General features: G+C 38.1%; 1 protein-coding gene and 2 long non-coding RNA genes across 6 annotated transcripts; 1 reads left to right on the plus strand and 2 right to left on the minus strand.

Moving 5' to 3' along the window:
- The first annotated feature begins 1,350 nt into the window (after positions 1-1,350).
- LOC113301540 lies at positions 1,351-13,765 on the plus strand. Its single transcript, XR_003336364.1, has 2 exons — positions 1,351-1,417; positions 13,374-13,765. It is a non-coding gene; the product is annotated as an uncharacterized LOC113301540 (long non-coding RNA).
- On the minus strand, positions 12,039-13,384 carry LOC113301539. The gene is made up of 5 exons (XR_003336363.1): positions 13,023-13,384; positions 12,637-12,689; positions 12,411-12,548; positions 12,246-12,313; positions 12,039-12,150 (listed from the first exon to the last, which is right to left on the minus strand). It is a non-coding gene; the product is annotated as an uncharacterized LOC113301539 (long non-coding RNA).
- A 1,181-nt stretch (positions 13,766-14,946) lies between the features above and the next one.
- LOC113304360 lies at positions 14,947-18,426 on the minus strand. 4 transcript variants are annotated; one of them, XM_026553452.1, is made up of 7 exons: positions 18,031-18,426; positions 17,357-17,952; positions 16,941-17,113; positions 16,597-16,822; positions 16,196-16,368; positions 15,971-16,086; positions 14,947-15,652 (listed from the first exon to the last, which is right to left on the minus strand). In XM_026553452.1, the coding sequence occupies exons 1-7, from the start codon at positions 18,164-18,166 to the stop codon at positions 15,606-15,608; spliced, it is 1,467 nt and encodes a 488-aa protein (XP_026409237.1). In that variant the 5' UTR covers positions 18,167-18,426; the 3' UTR covers positions 14,947-15,605. The 4 variants fall into 4 exon arrangements, with proteins under 4 accessions (XP_026409237.1, XP_026409239.1, XP_026409238.1 ...); XM_026553454.1 differs by having other exon boundaries at positions 18,263-18,422; XM_026553453.1 differs by having other exon boundaries at positions 17,357-18,002; positions 18,263-18,422.
- Positions 18,427-18,671: the final 245 nt, after the last annotated feature.

The raw sequence follows: 18,671 nt of genomic DNA on the forward strand, positions 1-18,671 counted from the left end.
CTTCTGCAACTTCAAATTTCAATTTAACTAATTATAAACTCAGTCTTCCAATCAAGCTAAACTTCCATTCATCCAAACAATCATCAATGATATCATCCAGAATGAAAAGGGATGGAGAATCAGGATTATTATCCATATTAACTGAACTTTTAACTAAATTATCCACCAGATTTAGTTCAATTTTTTTTGAGTTTGACCTATACCCAGATCCATTTTCTGAAGAATTATTGGTAACTTTCGATGAATTTTCTAACATTTATTGTTCCGAATCAACAAAGAAGTTACCACCAATCATCAATACTGTCCTAAAAAGACCTGAATTAACCACCCAGGGGGAACGGAAAACGAAGAATGAAGAAAAAACTACCTGAGTCGGAACGATTTTATCGCCTGAGTCGATCGCGCCGATTCGCAGAGCTTTTTATCAATATGAACCTGAATTTTTTTCATCATTTAACGAACCCTAGTTGTTATACATTATAATCTAAGTATCACAGAATTAAATTCAGTTCTAACTTTAACGAATTCCATGATGTTGTTAACTACAATCAAGCAGTTGTCGAGGCAAGAGCTCCTCCATGAAAATCTACCATCCCTACTAGATTGTTAGATAAGCTATTTGGTTGGTTTTTTTATTCTTCACAGTCCTCTGCTTCCCAAAAGAAACCTGCATATGCGATATGAATACATCTTTTTTCAAAATCAGAATAATTTAAGATTTTGTTTGTTATGAAATTCTTTTTTTTTTTCTTTCAATATCTCCCTTCCTTTAAAACACTAAGTTATATGAGCTCCCACGTCGCACGGTGAGTGTGACATCCCCATCAAATTAAATTAGATAAAAGCTTTAGGCATTAGTAATTCTAGAGAAGACACTTGGAGGAACTCTATTGGTTGGAGCACTAAAATTTGAATTACACTCTGTGTACACCCTGTATTTAACTGGTGGTTAGTAACACCGTTAGAAAAATCGTGGGTATACAACACTTACGTGTGGATTTACACCTAACTAATTAGTTACACTTGGTTTACACCGAGATCTTAACTGTACGTTACTATTGCCAGTTAGGTGTATAATACACCCGTGAAAAACTAAACCTATTCTTATTCTCGCATCCACTATAGGGTTCTCCGTTTAGTTTTCTTCTTCAAAACGGCTGTGAAAGGAACCTAACGAATCTGTGAGGAGTATGTAGTTTTTGTTGGCGAAGAAGAAACTTAAATCGATCGTATTCTGATTGTTTTTCGGTTTTTCCTTTTCTATGATGTAGTTCCCTGAATTAATGTTATTGATTGCTGTTTGTTGATTTTTTTTTCAGGTTTTTCCCTGAACCACGTATCTACGTTCTAAGTTAGCAATGCCGAAGAAAACAAATGAAAATGCACAACCAAATATGGGTCATCGTCATTTTTGTTGGTAACCCCTTATTTCAATTAGATTTTAGGCTCTATTCTTCCGTAATACACTTTTGCATTATTAATGTTTGCTTATATGCCTCAGCCAAATTAACATCAGCTTATAGATGAATAAGTGAACTGGTGGTGGTATTATAAAAAGAGAAATTGAACACCTGAATAAGTGAATAAGTGGTGGTGGTGGTTAATTATTCAAAGCTTAAATTTGGAGTTTTGTTACTTCTAATGATGGTTGTTACAACTAAGCTATATCTGGGAAACTCTCTGTCACAGAACTTCTTATTTACTAGACTAAATTAACCTTCGTACCATCATCATTAGGTGGACAGAGAACATGTATATATTGTTGGTTAATAACAATTAAAAATTAATCAATCAACTAATAATATAAGAGGCACTTATCTGTTTTGTGTGTGTTCTCCTTAGTTAACCGTTAATGTCTTGAACATCCTGTTAAACACCATGGAAACAAGGAAACGGTAATGGTAGATTGAGGCGCATGTTCAACATACTGTCCTTAAGAAAAGAATGCCCGGCTACACTTTGAAAAAGATGATGCTATAGCCCTACGGGTACATCTGCCTCCAAGATACAACAATCTTAACAAGCTTGAATAGCACATTCAAACTTGTCCTTATAGAACTTGGCAGCGGAAAAACTCACGAATCGTTAGCACTTAAAACCCTCGTATCAAACATCGAAAAAACGAAGAAGAAGTACTCAAAAACACACGGGGATATATAAGAGGTTTTTCTATATATAACAGCAATAAAAAGAGGTTATTCATATATAAAACCCTAACCCAAATCCAAAAAATATATAGTAAACTTATCCCGTAAAAAACTAAGAGATAAATTTGGAAGGTGTTTTTATTTTTTTTGGAAAAACCTTTTTATTAGTAATTTTTATTCACATAAAACTGTATTTTTTCCAACAATTCTCCACATGAATAAAAATACGATAAAACACGGAAAACAAGAAATATCACGAATAGGCATAGGTGTCCATAAGGTCTTGAACCTTTGCTTAGTGAGAGGTTACCTGAACTACTTTTTAGCCAGTGTCCATTAGGTCTTGAACTGTCTAACATTTGGTGTAACTCGTGATAACAACCACACATGATATCTCCAAGGTTGCTGCCAAGCTCCGCCGTTGTGTCCATTTTGGCCCTAGACGTCTTGTTTCTCAGAATGCTCTAGAGAATCAGCTCATATTCTCATAGAAAGCGACCCACTTCCTCATTCAGATAGGTGAGTTCCATTAAGAGTGTTCACTGCTACACCCCACTTCAATCATAAATTGAAACTATGGAACTCATTAAGACTTATTAAAAGTCACCCTTCACATGCAGTCACACTATCACATCTACACCATAGGGAAGGGACAGAGAGAATATAATTCTCTGATAGTGTTTACCTTTACCTACCATAAATTAGTTGTCTCATTCGAAACCTTGATCTTGGGATCTCCAGTCAGCAAGGTTGAGTATCCTTCATGGCAAGTTTATTTTATATGAGCTTAAGTCCCATTCCCCCTCGATGTATAATTACGAACTATCTCTTTAGAAAATCCTTTCGTCAAAGGACCACTAATTTTTCTGTTGACTTCCCTAAGTCTGTGAGGTTCTCTTTTGACTTTACATGTCTACTTAGACCTCTTTTTGACTTCACGAATCAACTAAAATTACTTCATTAAAGAGTATAGTTGTCTTACCGAATTAGCCTTCTTCGAGTATGTCTAGACTTTGTCATTGCTCATTTACTTTAGACTCACATAGTCAATTGAGTTTCTGCAATGATGGCCACAGGCTTCGGTCACAGAGGAATATCTTCTAAGAAGCATCTTAGTAATCATTCGTCTTCCTCTTATGCTTGAATTAAAGCACACGAACTTTGATTTCTTCAATATACAAGTTCATCTTGTCTGTTTTAAGGACTTCCTTAGACAAACACTCCTTAAGAGGATACACACATAGGCTAAGATTTTTCATCGCCTGAAACAACAACATCTCTTAAGGTCAGTACAATATGTATTACATACACAATTTAAGATGTACCTCAAGTATGACAAGTCATATCACAAGTCTCTGATCAGATTATCCCAGTAATTCTTTTGAGATACTAGTGTGTTTGTATACACCTGCTATACTGCACATTTACAACACACATTAACCGCATCGAGTTTGACAAAGACTAATTTCCTTCAGAATATCTTCTGGTTCACTTAGATCCTTTAGATCATATCAATCAACTTGGTCTTTCAGTCAAATCGTAAATATCACATGTACTATTCACTAGTACATTCTTTATAGCTACCTCAAAATTAAGGTTAGTGCAATATATATCACATATTTGTAATTAAACATGTACCTCATGCATTCCAATCTCTCGACCTCTAATCAGAGCATCCTGGTGATTTCCCAGGGTAAACGCGGATATGCACATCTGCTTTACAACACATAAACATGTTAGACAGAAATTATGTCCTCAAAATTTCTTTTGATTACTTACTGATCCTTTAGACCACGTTAAAACACATTAGTTTCCTGCCAAATCTTCAACATCTAAGATTTGTTAGTGGGTGTAAAATATATAACAATGGAATACCGAAATATATGCATTAATATCCAGAAAATTTTATATGTGCGTTTGCAAACAAACTGGCCAAAAGGCCTTGAACACGTTAAGCATTCCTATGACAGACAGCCCCCCACATTTAGATGATTTAAAATTAGTTAAGGCTTACCTCTTGCTTTGAGCTAGTGCATAGCAGCAATGGGTACAACAACTAATCATCACAAAATGATCCTCATCTCTTTTCGTTGAAATTCTCAGCACAAAACATCACTTTAAAGGTGTACAAACTTAAGTAACTTCTTAAAGATAGTCACATGATTTTTAAGCCTAACGTGATTTCCATAGCACCTTTGCATGAGGAGATGCATTGTAAATTAACTTACTCGTTCTGCCAGGTATGTTTTTGCATGATGGAGGACTCACTTTCATTGACACAATCTAGTGTTCCAGTTCCCGCATCCATCGCCTCATCTTTGCACGCAATTTATTTACCTGACTAACAAGATCTTATGTGGTTTCCTGTGTGGCACCTAGCTTGTTGTTTCCAGCTTCAACAGTCCCAGGATACCGGTAGCCCGCACTACTACTGGGAACTGGATGCTCACCGTAACCTGCTTGAGTAGTCCCATATGGCACATGACCACCAACCTGACCACCTTGAGCATATCCAGGTGCTTCATGAAAAAAGGTTGACTATAACCAGACAGGGCGCCTTGCTGAGCGTAAACATGAGGTGGTTGCTGCGTGTACTCATCATCAAAAACAGCTGGTGCTGCACCGTCTGGAGAATATGTTTGCTGTGATGGGTGAAGATACATTCTCCACCCTCCTACCCCTTCCAAATTGAGAATACTATTTCCGATGTATTGGAGCAACATTTCACTTATTTGCGTGAGAGACTAGAATCAGCAATACTATAATTTTCCTTTGAAGTAAATTCGAAAGGTATTCAATTATGAGAAACTGAAACAGAATTGTACCCCTTAAGTACATTCAACCTCACAAAATTTTTCGTCCTCAACTCGTATTGCATTTCCACTAAAAGGCAGTATATCACTCTCATACAAGTCGGTGTTTAAGGTTGCATCTAGGACAGTCCATGACCATCAAATGATTCTGTAAGCCGAGGACGCTTCAACACAGATAATAAACACATGCTCCAACAGCTTTACTGACTTGGGCCTCTCTCACCCTACCTGCCAATGTTATATAGCACCTGATGGCTCCGGCAATCGCTATACAATAAAATTTTTGTACAACCAGCAGGTCCGGAACCCTCAACAATTCAATATAGGCCTGGAGAGTCAATTTTTAAGAAGGATAGGAACGGACGTCGAATAGGTCTTCAGTCATTGCGTAGAGCTTCTCCACAGCAAAGAACCTTCTACTAGAAGTCTCGAATTTTTGTAGGCGGTAATAGCTCTCTCCAGAAGTAAGCTCAAACCACATCGACTGCCTTAAGTAATGCAAATTATCGTGTCGATCTAAATCCTCTCCTGTACAACCAGCCGCCTGCTCAGCCAAATTCCCCTGCACAAAATCCTCTCCTGTATAAGCAGCCGCCTGCTCAACCAAATTTCCCTTCAGAAGCAAGACCAGCGTGCATCTCAGCAGTCATAACATCAGCAACTACTCTTAGTTTCTCAATTGGTGTAGCCCAAATATCAAGTTCAAATGTTGATACACCTCTGAAGGTACCAGACATGTCGTAGCTTTCTGATAATCAATGAACCGAACACCAACTGGGAACAAAGCAAGGGATTCTCATCTTTCCATCGTGACTCGGCCTCCCTGACTTCATCTCGATCTCGTCATCACCACGATCAACTCCAGCAATCACCAGAAGTATACCAACATTACTGCCATCATGAACAGCATCCCTGATGAACCAACATCTCAATTACTGGCATAACTCTTCATCACGAGCTCCTATTTCTCCATGTTCTACTTCATTAGTCACCGGTCAATCTCCATCTTTAATCTAACCAGTATCAAACAGAAACCATGACTCTTTTCTCTCGAGTTTCATTATATGCCATCAGTATTGGCAGCACCACCCTGCCGTGTCATCACAAACTAACGACTCTTCATCTTCTCTGTTTTCTTACTCGAGATCTTTCCAAGACTCCATTGCTTACATTCATCCGTAAGGATCCTTTCTTATTAGGGTTCAAAAAATTCAACTCATGAAAAATCAAGACCAACGCTTCAGTTTAAAGTTCAAAAAGTTTCAATCCCAGTGCTCGCAATCTCGTACACTATGTTGTGTAGGCTTTGTTTTCTGAACAGTCTTTCCGAGATAATCTCCCCTCCTTTCTTTCTCAAGCACCGACTGATATATCTGAAAGTGTCCCATCTTGGTTTAGTACGCGACGTACGTACACAAACCACTTCGTATTCCTTCTTAAGCGGATGGAAGTAAAATCCACAGACACGGACAGGAGTATATCTTCTAGGAGCAAGAAGTACTTGCTCGTTTGTAATCGGATTCCAAATACGGAAAACCGATGGACCAAGTAGATCCAAGCTTGTTGCAGCTTAAAGTTCTCAGCTGTACCATCTTCAGAAATAAAAAGTTTGACGACATTGCCCACGTATTGCGTAAGAGATTGGATCACAATGGTGGGAGTAATAGCTCTGAAGCCTCGGTCTAAGTGCGCCCGAATGAAATTGTCTTCTTGGCGTTGGTCCAGTAGTTTGATTTCAACTGATGCCCTTAACTTCTCCAGGGCTAGCTAGCTCAATGAAAAAGGATACGTACTCCTCGCTAGCATGATCACAGCCGTCTGGAAAAAAAAAACGTATCTTCCAATCATAACCACCAACTGCGAATTTGCCACTAGACTTGTATTTACCAACTCCCATTCCTTTGCATGAGAATATCCGTTTATCTTAAACTCATGAGAACCTTGCACAGTCTCATAAAATAACTGCGATGAAGAAATCTCCGACTTTGAAACTCTCGGACTTTTTGCTTCGTTAGGGGCCATGATGATTTTAGATATTGAAACTGACAGAGAAAAATTGTTATTAAAAAAAATTTTGTCTTAAGATTGTTGGTTAATAACAATTAAAAATTAATCAATCAACTAATAATATAAGAGGCACTTATCTGTTTTTGTGTGTTCTCCTTAGTCAACTGTTAATGTCTTGAACATCCTGTTAAACACCATGGAAACAAGGAAACGGTAATGGTAGATTGAGGCGCATGTTCAACATACTGTCCTTAAGAAAAGAATGCCCGGCTACACTCTGAAAAAGATGATGTATAGCCCTACGGGTACATCTGCCTCCAAGATACAACAATCTTAACAAGCTTGAATAACATTCAAACTTGTCCTTCTAGAACTTGGCAGCGGAAAAACTCACGAATCGTTAGCACTTAAAACCCTCGTATCAAACATCGAAAAACGAAGAAGAAGTACTCAAAAACACACGGGGATATATAGAGGTTTTTCTATATATAACAACAATAAAAAGAGGTTATTCATATATAAAACCCTAACCCAAATCCAAAAATATATAGTAAACTTATCCCGTAAAAAACTAAGAGATAAATTTGGAAGGTGTTTTTATTTTTTTGGAAAAACCTTTTTATTAGTAATTTTTATTCACATAAAACTGTATTTTTTCCAACAATCCCCACATGAATAAAAATACGATAAAACACGGAAAACAAGAAATATCACGAATAGGCATAGGTGTCCATAAGGTCTTGAACCTTTGCTTAGTGAGAGGTTACCTGAACTACTTATTAGCCAGTGTCCATTAGGTCTTGAACTGTCTAACATTTGGTGTAACTCGTGATAACAACCACACTGATATCTCCAAGGTTGCTGCCAAGCTCCGCCGTTGTGTCCATTTTGGCCCTAGACGTCTTGTTTCTCAGAATGCTCTAGAGAATCAGCTCATATTCTCATAGAAAGCGACCCACTTCCTCATTCAGATAGGTGAGTTCCATTAAGAGTGTTCACTGCTACACCCCACTTCAATCATAAATTGAAACTATGGAACTCATTAAGACTTATTAAAAGTCACCCTTCACATGCAGTCACACTATCACATCTACACCATAGGGAAGGGACAGAGAGAATATAATTCTCTGATAGTGTTTACCTTTACCTACCATAAATTAGTTGTCTCATTCGAAACCTTGATCTTGGGATCTCCAGTCAGCAAGGTTGAGTATCCTTCATGGCAAGTTTATTTTATATGAGCTTAAGTCCCATTCCCCCTCGATGTATAATTACGAACTATCTCTTTAGAAAATCCTTTCGTCAAAGGACCACTAATTTTTCTGTTGACTTCCCTAAGTCTGTGAGGTTCTCTTTTGACTTTACATGTCTACTTAGACCTCTTTTTGACTTCACGAATCAACTAAAATTACTTCATTAAAGAGTATAGTTGTCTTACCGAATTAGCCTTCTTCGAGTATGTCTAGACTTTGTCATTGCTCATTTACTTTAGACTCACATAGTCAATTGAGTTTCTGCAATGATGGCCACAGGCTTCGGTCACAGAGGAATATCTTCTAAGAAGCATCTTAGTAATCATTTGTCTTCCTCTTATGCTTGAATTAAAGCACACGAACTTTGATTTCTTCAATATACAAGTTCATCTTGTCTGTTTTATGGACTTCCTTAGACAAACACTCCTTAAGAGGATACACACATAGGCTAAGATTTTTCATCGACTGAAACAACAACATCTCTTAAGGTCAGTACAATATGTATTACATACACAATTTAAGATGTACCTCAAGTATGACAAGTCATATCACAAGTCTCTGATCAGATTATCCCAGTAATTCTTTTGAGATACTAGTGTGTTTGTATACACCTGCTATACTGCACATTTACAACACACATTAACCGCATCGAGTTTGACAAAGACTAATTTCCTTCAGAATATCTTCTGGTTCACTTAGATCCTTTAGATCATATCAATCAACTTGGTCTTTCAGTCAAATCGTAAATATCACATGTACTATTCACTAGTACATTCTTTATAGCTACCTCAAAATTAAGGTTAGTGCAATATATATCACATATTTGTAATTAAACATGTACCTCATGCATTCCAATCTCTCGACCTCTAATCAGAGCATCCTGGTGATTTCCCAGGGTAAACGCGGATATGCACATCTGTTTTACAACACATAAACATGTTAGACAGAAACTATGTCCTCAAAATTTCTTTTGATTACTTACTGATCCTTTAGACCACGTTAAAACACATTAGTTTCCTGCCAAATCTTCAACATCTAAGATTTGTTAGTGGGTGTAAAATATATAACAATGGAATACCGAAATATATGCATTAATATCCAGAAAATTTTATATGTGCGTTTGCAAACAAACTGGCCAAAAGGCCTTGAACACGTTTAAGCATTCCTATGACAGACAGCCCCCCACATTAGATGATTTAAAATTAGTTAAGGCTTACCTCTTGCTTTGAGCTAGTGCATAGCAGCAATGGGTACAACAACTAATCACAAAATGATCCTCATCTCTATTCGTTGAAATTCTCAGCACAAAACATCACTTTAAAGGTGTACAAACTTAAGTAACTTCTTAAAGATAGTCACATGATTGTTAAGCCTAACGTGATTTCCATAGCACCTTTGCATGAGGAGATGCATTGTAAATTAACTTACTCGTTCTGCCAGGTATGTTTTTGCATGATGGAGGACTCACTTTCATTGACACAATCTAGTGTTCCAGTTCCCGCATCCATCGCCTCATCTTTGCATGCAATTTATTTACCTGACTAACAAGATCTTATGTGGTTTCCTGTGTGGCACCTAGCTTGTTGTTTCCAGCTTCAACAGTCCCAGGATACCGGTAGCCCGCACTACTACTGGGAACTGGATGCTCACCGTAACCTGCTTGAGTAGTCCCATATGGCACATGACCACCAACCTGACCACCTTGAGCATATCCAGGTGCTTCATGAGAAGTAGGTTGACTATAACCAGACAGGGCGCCTTGCTGAGCGTAAACATGAGGTGGTTGCTGCGTGTACTCATCATCAAAAACAGCTGGTGTTGCACCGTCTGGAGAATATGTTTGCTGTGATGGGTGAAGATACATTCTCCACCCTCCTACCCCTTCCAAATTGAGAATACTATTTCCGATGTATTGGAGCAACATTTCACTTATTTGCGTGAGAGACTAGAATCAGCAATACTATAATTTTCCTTTGAAGTAAATTCGCAAGGTATTCAATTATGAGAAACTGAAACAGAATTGTACCCCTTAAGTACATTCAACCTCACAAAATTTTTCGTCCTCAACTCGTATTGCATTTCCACTAAAAGGCAGTATATCACTCTCATACAAGTCGGTGTTTAAGGTTGCATCTAGGACAGTCCATGACCATCAAATGATTCTGTAAGCCGAGGACGCTTCAACACAGACAATAAACACATGCTCCAACAGCTTTACTGACTTGGGCCTCTCTCACCCTACCTGCCAATGCTATATAGCACCTGATGGCTCCGGCAATCGCTTTACAATAATATTTTTGTACAACCAGCAGGTCCGGAACCCTCAACAATTCAATATAGGCCTGGAGAGTCAATTTTTAAGAAGGATAGGAACGGACGTCGAATAGGTCTTCAGTCATTGCGTAGAGCTTCTCCACAGCAAAGAACCTTCTACTAGAAGTCTCGAATTTTTGTAGGCGGTAATAACTCTCTCCAGAAGTAAGCTCAAACCACATCGACTGCCTTAAGTAATGCAAATTATCGTGTCGATCTAAATCCTCTCCTGTACAACCAGCCGCCTGCTCAGCCAAATTCCCCTGCACAAAATCCTGTCAAGCAGCCGCCTGCTCAACCAAATTTCCCTTCAGAAGCAAGACCAGCGTGCATCTCAGCAGTCATAACATCAGAAACTACTCTTAGTTTCTCAATTGGTGTAGCCCAAATATCAAGTTCAAATGTTGATACACCTCTGAAGGTACCAGACATGTCGTAGCTTTCTGATAATCAATGAACCGAACACCAACTGGTAACAAAGCAAGGGATTCTCATCTTTCCATCGTGACTCGGCCTCCCTGACTTCATCTCGATCTCGTCATCACCATGATCAACTCCAGCAATCACCGGAAGTATACCAACATTACTGCCATCATGAACAGCATCCCTGATGAACCAACATCTCAATTACTGGCATAACTCTTCATCACGAGCTCTATTTCTCCATGTTCTACTTCATTAGTCACCGGTCAATCTCCATCTTTAATCTAACCAGTATCAAACAGAAACCATGACTTTTTTCTCTCGAGTTTCATTATATGCCATCAGTATTGGCAGCACCACCCTGCCGTGTCATCACAAACTAACGACTCTTCATCTTCTCTGTTTTCTTACTCGAGATCTTTCCAAGACTCCATTGCTGACATTCATCCGTAAGGATCCTTTCTTATTAGGGTTCAAAAAATTCAACTCATGAAAAATCAAGACCAACGCTTCACTTTAAAGTTCAAAAAGTTTCAATCCCAGTGCTCGCAAATCTCGTACACTATGTTGTGTAGGCTTTGTTTTCTGAACAGTCTTTCCGAGATAATCTCCCCTCCTTTCTTTCTCAAGCACCGACTGATATATCTGAAAGTGTCCCATCTTGGTTTAGTACGCGACGTACGTACACAAACCACTTCGTATTCCTTCTTAAGAGGATGGAAGTAAAATCCACAGACACGGACAGGAGTATATCTTCTAGGAGCAAGAAGTACTTGCTCATTTGTAATCGGATTCCAAATACGGAAAACCGATGGACCAAGTAGATCCAAGCTTGTTGCAGCCTTAAAGTTCTCAGCTGTACCATCTTCAGAAATAAAAAGTTTGACGACATTGCCCACGTATTGCGTAAGAGATTGGATCACAATGGTGGGAGTAGTAGCTCTGAAGCCTCGGTCTAAGTGCGGCCGAACGAAATTGTCTTCTTGGCGTTGGTCCAGTAGTTTGATTTCAACTGATGCCCTTAACTTCTCCATGGCTAGCTAGCTCAATGAAAAAGGATACGTACTCCTCGCTAGCATGATCACAGCCGTCTGGAAAAAAAACAATTCTTTAACTTCATCTTCAGTAAGTTCAGCTCCATCTGATTGAACGACAAAGGCAACCACAGCTTCTCCAGTTGCGGGGTCATCTTGACTGCAGGAAAAAAAGTTGATTATGATAAAATTTGCTTTATTTTTACTAATTAAGGTCGCTTGTAGTGGTACTACGAAAGTAATATGGATGCTTACGAAACAACAGCAGCCGCATCAATAGACGGGTGACTGAACAGTAAAGCCTCGAGCTCTGCTGGCGCTATCTATATGCATTAACATAAATTAGAATTTTAGTAAAAATGTTTCAGAAACAATAATTCGTTCGTAGTAGATTTGAATTATTACAGAAATAAATTCTACCTTGAATTCTTTGAAACTAATAAGTTCTGTGACTGTCCACAAAGAAAATCTCGTCGTCATTGTCAATGAAACCTATGTCTCCTGTATGAAGCCAGCCTTCTTGGTCGATTGTATTCATGGTTCCGTCATTCAAATATCCTTCATCATTCAATTTCCATGCAGTTGATTATGAATAGAAAATTTGGCTATTATTGTATATATCACCCGAAAGAAAATAGATATGTACCTTTCATAATCTGAGGTCCACGAGCACAGATCTCTCCAGACTAAGAGGTTTTTCTATATATAACAGCAATAAAAAGAGGGTATTCATATATAAAACCCTAACCCAAATCCAAAAAATATATAGTAAACTTATCCCGTAAAAAACTAAGAGATAAATTTGGAAGGTGTTTTTATTTTTTTGGAAAAATATTTTTATTAGTAATTTTTATTCACATAAAACTTTATTTTTTCCAACATATATACCGTGTTCTTTAAATCTTAGGAGGTGGTGGTGCTGCAACTTTTGACTTGATCTTCTAAACCTGTTTGAGCCCTATGAAAGAAGCAGGCACATCCATATTGTTCTTCTGAAAGTAGATCAGACCCTTTGGGAACACAAAATCTCACCTTTCTTGATTGTGGAGATACACCAGCGGTGTTAGGTCCAGTCACATTTTTCAGCATTAACCCCAGACACCTTGGAACTGTTTGCTGCATGCTCTTGATTTTGACCCCTTAGAACATTGGGTGCATCATTCTGACTACCTACAAATGAATGAAAACTCCTTTTGACAATGTGTGCCACAGATTTTTTACGGGCTTCCAAACATAGTGTGTGCAAAATGTTTTTAGAGAGTGTGTATTATAAATTGATCACATTAATTATTAATATTTATTTATTTCGATTGGCGAGTATCATTTTTCTAAATCTTTGATGTGCCATAGATTTACCATACGAATTGATATTTCATTTTGTAGTGTTTGGCACTTACTGGTGAATCTCTTCCCACGACAGAAGGCAGGAATAAGTTCATTTGATGTGCATTGTGCAGTGCGCATTTAAAGTATGGCTGTCAATTTCCGCTGCGGTTAGAAGTATTATGTGGGATCAGTGATTATGGTATTCCCTATTATATTGGAACCAATTATGATTCTGCTTAATAAGCCTATACAGATGCAACCTACATGCATATTCAAGCTGTAGGTAGGTGTAATTTCTTCTTCAATTTTGGCTTCTAATGTTTTCACTTCAGTTTTAAGATTTTAAGATTGATGAACAAGATGTTTGAACTATACGTGCTCTATTGGACAAGATGTTTGGATTTCGGGACTTGCAGGACTATATGGAGTTAATATATGTTACCTAGGTACTCTTTTGGTTCTGAAGTGGATGAATTCAAATGTTTGTGATCGTTTTTTAGTTTGTCTCTTTAGTCTTTGTACACTCATTTTATAATCATTGTTTTAGTTTGTCTTTAGAGGCCTTGGTGTCCTCGAGTTGAGACTCACAGGGTTCTTTTACCCCTTTTCCTTTATGGTGTGCTTAAAAGAAGTCCTTAACTTTTCACTATATCAAACGGGGGAGGCACATATACCAAAAGTAAACAATTTTGGGGGGCAGAGATTTTCATAAACGGGTAATATTTCATTAATTATTGGTTACTCAAGGCTTCTCAAAAATTCGTCTTATGGACGTTTCTTCGATTTAGGCCGTCTCTCATTTTTTTCAAATTCAAATATACATTTCTTTGTGACCTTTACCGCATTTTCGTGCAATATCTAATCATTATTCAGATTATTTGGCAGACTCAATTAACCCGGCATGCATCGGAACAGGATGAGGCGAAGTCGAGCCAAGAATGTATTGGTGTGGAAATTGATGCCTATTTTATCAGTCAACTCGGGTTGACCAAAGTCAAACGGTGAAACAAATATTTGGAGTGATCATGAGAATTTTTTTGGATTTTTGTAAACGGTCCGCGAGTTATAACCCCAGAGATGTCACAATCCTTCCACAAAAAACCCATCAAAACAAAAGTAACACAAAAATCCCATCAAAACAAAAGTAACACAAAAACCCCAAATTTAAATGTTAGTTTCATCAAATTTTATGATGAAACCAAAATAAAATTTGATGAAACCAACATTTAAATTCGGGGTTTTTGTATCAATTTTTAAAAATTTGGGGTTTTTGTATCAATTTTGTTTACGATGGAGTTTTAATGGATCCCAAAATTTGAGTGGAATTTTTGTACCACAAGTTTGGTCACCTTGAGTTTTCATGACTAATTTTGTTTTGTAAAACTCTCGTATTAGCTGGGTTTAAACGGACGGTTGAGATTCTATCGTTATGTTATGATAAGGAAAGAAAAATGAAAACTTTTCCTAAGACGGAGGGAGCATATATCACCAAGGAACAGGAAGGTTTTTTTTTTTTATGAGAAAAACACTAAACACCGATGCATCTTTTATGCATTGTTATTCGTGTTGTAGTCTAATTTTTTTCTATATACATCCGTAGACAGTAGATCTGCTAGTGTTTCTGACTTTCTGTTTAGTATCTTAACTTTGATTTAAAAATGAATATTTCGATTATGATATTGCAGTGATGGAGGATATTCAAACGCGGTATGGATTGACACCCGAAATGTATGCCAGAGTGAAGGCCGAAGCAATTGCCGAGATGAGGGCTGAACTGATGAAACCCGAAGGGAGAGCTAATTTGATTGCCAAACTGAGGGATGACCTGATTGCTGAAGCCAAGACTGGAGTGACAACGACGCCGGATGGGGATAGACGGCTGAGTCCGGAAGAAAAAGCTGAATTGATGAGCCCCGAAGAGAGAGCTGAATTCATAAGAGAAGCAAGGGCTGAAATGATGCGGCCTGAAGTAAGAGCTGAATTGAGGAGGGCTAATATGATGGCTGAATCAATAGCTGAAGTGAAGGCTAATAGTTGGTTTTGTTGCCGACTGCGGAAATAAGCTCGTCTGACTTCAAAGTAAGATGGATGGTGTTAGTAGCTTAATTACTGGATTTTTCTTTTCCAAATTTTTGGCAGTCTGAATATTTAACTAGAATGTGATTTGATAAGTAGTTATTCTCATCGTTTTCATGCAAAAAAAAGTTGAGTAGAAGTTTAAAACTCGATATTCTGGCGTGCTCTTTAAGTTGAGATCCCATTCTCTAGAATGACTCGCGCATACAGCCATTACTTATATAGATATAGAAACTTGAAATATGCAGAAGATATTGAGCCTGCAAACAAACAGAACAAGTTATCAAGTGATTCCAAGAGTAGAATTGATTTGGTCGCTTGACTGCACAGTATCTCAATTGATTGCTTATATAAAGATTACAGCAAACACTTGAAGAAATAGCCTACTCCTCCCTGTGCTGCTAAAAGAACATAGGTGCTAACCCCGTTATTCATTTTGTTTTGTTGTTATTTTCTACATGTAATGAACTATAGTTATTTCACATTATATTCTAAGCATCACATAACCAAATTCAGATCTAGGTTTAACAAATTCTATTATGTAGTAAACTAGGATCAAGCAGTTGCCGAGGCCAGACCTCCTCCATGGAAATTTGTCGTCCCTGCTAGATTGTTTGATAAGCTATTTTGTTGGTTTTCTTCTTCACAGTCCTCTGCCTCCCAAAGGAAACTTGCATATGCAGCATGAATATGACTGCAGTTGAGAAGAAAGTAACGATCGTGAGGACTTGGGGGAATGTTCAATTTACATAATTGATTCATGAACTAAATGATGGGCTAAATTTTTCAAGATTGAGCAGTACCTATCCTCAGGAGCAGCTTGAACTGCACGCTCAAAGTAGCTGCAAGCTCTTGCATAATCATGATGGAGCTCCCAGACCAATCTAGCATATTGCGATAAGATTTCACCATCTCGAGGATCTATTAGTATTGCTCGAGAGTAATATCCGTCAGCTTGCCTAAGATCTCCCTTGGACTTTAAAAACAAACGGAACAAGTATTAGAGGTCAGCATGAATGTGCAACTCAAGCAAATGACAACCCACTGTGACATAATACCCAACTCAATCTTTTCACTTTTCACTAGGATTATTCTGCTGGGGTCGAAGGGCGCAGTAGCCCCCTGCAGTGTAAAACCCGATTCATCACTTTCATCGATCATATCTAATCAAAGAACTATGAGATAATTACCCAAAAAATCTCACCTTATAAAGAAATTGAGCATAGTTTCTTAGAAACAATGAATTACAAGGATTTTCTCCAATCATCTTCTGATAATACTCTCCAACTTCTTCTTCATGCTCAACACCACTTTCTCCAGCCTGAAAATTTGCAATCCCAACAGGATTGTGTGAAATGCTACTTCGTTCTTCTTCTTCATCACTGTCTCCAAATTCCCAAAGGAAACTTGCATATGCCGCATGAACATGACTGCAGTTGAGAAGAAAGTACAAACGGTAAGCGAAATGCTCAATTTACTATGGGAATGCAAAATTCAGAGCAGCAGGACATTATCCAGAATCTTGAACTAAATTATGGGATACAATACCTATCCTCAGGAGCGGCTTGAAGTGCACGCTCAAAGTAGCTACAAGCTCTTGCATAATCATGATGAAGCTCCCAAACCAACCTAGCATATTGCAATAAGATTTTGCCATCTCGAGGATCTGCTAGTATTGCTCGAGAATAGTATTCATCAGCTCCCCTAAGATCTCCCTTGGACTTTAAAAACAAACAAAACAAGTATTAGAGGTTTGCATAAAACTCAAGCATATGACAACCCACTGTAACATACTAATACACAACTCAATCACTAGGATTCCAAATTCTGCTGGTGTCAACCGGGGCAATTGCCCCCTGCAGTGCAGCACCCAACTGATTCATCAGTTTAATCGATTATATCTATCTAATCAAAACTATGAAACAAGCACCAAAAAAACTGAATTTGTTAAATAAAAATCTCACCTTATAAAGAAATTGAGCATAATTTCTTAGGAACAATGCACTAGAAGGATTCTCCTCCACCATCTTCATATAATACTCTCCAATTTCTTCTTCATTCTGAACACCACCTTCTCCAAACTTTGCAAAATCAAAACCACCACCGCCGCCTCCATTAACATCAATTCCAAGCCCTTTTGCAAGAAACAATGATGGGTTCATATGATTTTCTTGACCCAAGTACTGAAATTCATTAAACTTGTCTTCTTCTTTCTCTTCAATGAGACCCATTTTCTCACCATAAGTGAATTCAGCACTTCCAATACACATAATATTTTCTCCAATTGTTACAGACCTCGGTAAAAACCCATCATTTTTAATCTCATCTTCTACATAATCATCTTCTTCAGACCCTCTTCTCGAATTAAAATCAGAGACCGAAGGAATTGACTGCAACATTGAATTTCTTTTTGCAAATTTAAAAGGGGAAGAAGGGTTTGACGAAAAACGACTGAACTCTTGAAAATCACCACCACAAGATGCACCAGCAGCAAGTCCTTCTAAATTCCCATCAGATTGAGCTCTTCTAAAACCTTTATTAGTACTGCTAACTTCTCTATCTGATGAATCAGAAAACCCACTATTATAACGACTTAATGGTGATGAAATACTGCAAGAAAATGAGTTAAAGTTAGTACCTCCATGAGGGAATGAGATTTTGTTTAATTCAGAGTTATTTTTGTTGTTGTTTTCATGATTAGGACTTTCTGATGAATAAGAAGAAGAAGAGAGGAGAGATCCAAGAACTGGTGTTGATGAACTTCTAAGCATCATCACCTTTAAAGCTTATAGTAATTGGTTGAGTTAGTAGATACTGGAGTTTCAGTATGAATATTTATAGCCCAACTGTATTATCTGGATTTGACTGACCTCGTTTTGATTCAACCGTGTATGACGGGAAATGATGAAGCGATTTGGTTCCCGTGATTTGCTGGTGGTGGTGACTGATGATGCATAATGGTCAAACAGTTGGCGGTGTATCACGTTGGAAAATGGAAAAGGAAGCTCCTTTGCTCTGGCTTTCTGATTTATCACGTTTTTGGTAGGTTGACAAGTTCACATGGCCAATTGAGAGTGAAGATGGGTCCATTGATAACCACTAACTACCGAGGGGTGGGTGGGGTGGGGGTAGAGCTGGCAAACAAGCCAAAACCCGCGGGTTAATCCGTGTCCGGCCCGTAAAAACCTGAACCCGTCTCGGCTTGTTTCAAAACAAGCCGGGTTCGGGTTGGAAAAGTGTCGGCTTGTGAGTAAACGGGTTAACCCGTCCCGGCCCGTG

This window comes from Papaver somniferum, chromosome 8, assembly GCF_003573695.1.
Source record: "Papaver somniferum cultivar HN1 chromosome 8, ASM357369v1, whole genome shotgun sequence".
Taxonomy (NCBI): Eukaryota; Viridiplantae; Streptophyta; class Magnoliopsida; order Ranunculales; family Papaveraceae; genus Papaver; species Papaver somniferum.

What these genes read in the sequence shown, in the direction of transcription:
- LOC113304360 (XM_026553450.1), bottom strand. Translation starts at nt 18,166, where the DNA reads ATGATGCTTAGAAGTTCATCAACACCAGTTCTTGGATCTCTCCTCTCT. An exon ending in ATGCTCAATTTCTTTATAAG is followed by an intron (nt 17,114 to 17,356) that starts GTGAGATTTTTA and finishes TTGTTTTTAAAG; the next exon opens with TCCAAGGGAGATCTTAGGGG. An exon ending in CAAGCTGCTCCTGAGGATAG is followed by an intron (nt 16,087 to 16,195) that starts GTACTGCTCAAT and finishes TCTCAACTGCAG; the next exon opens with TCATATTCATGCTGCATATG.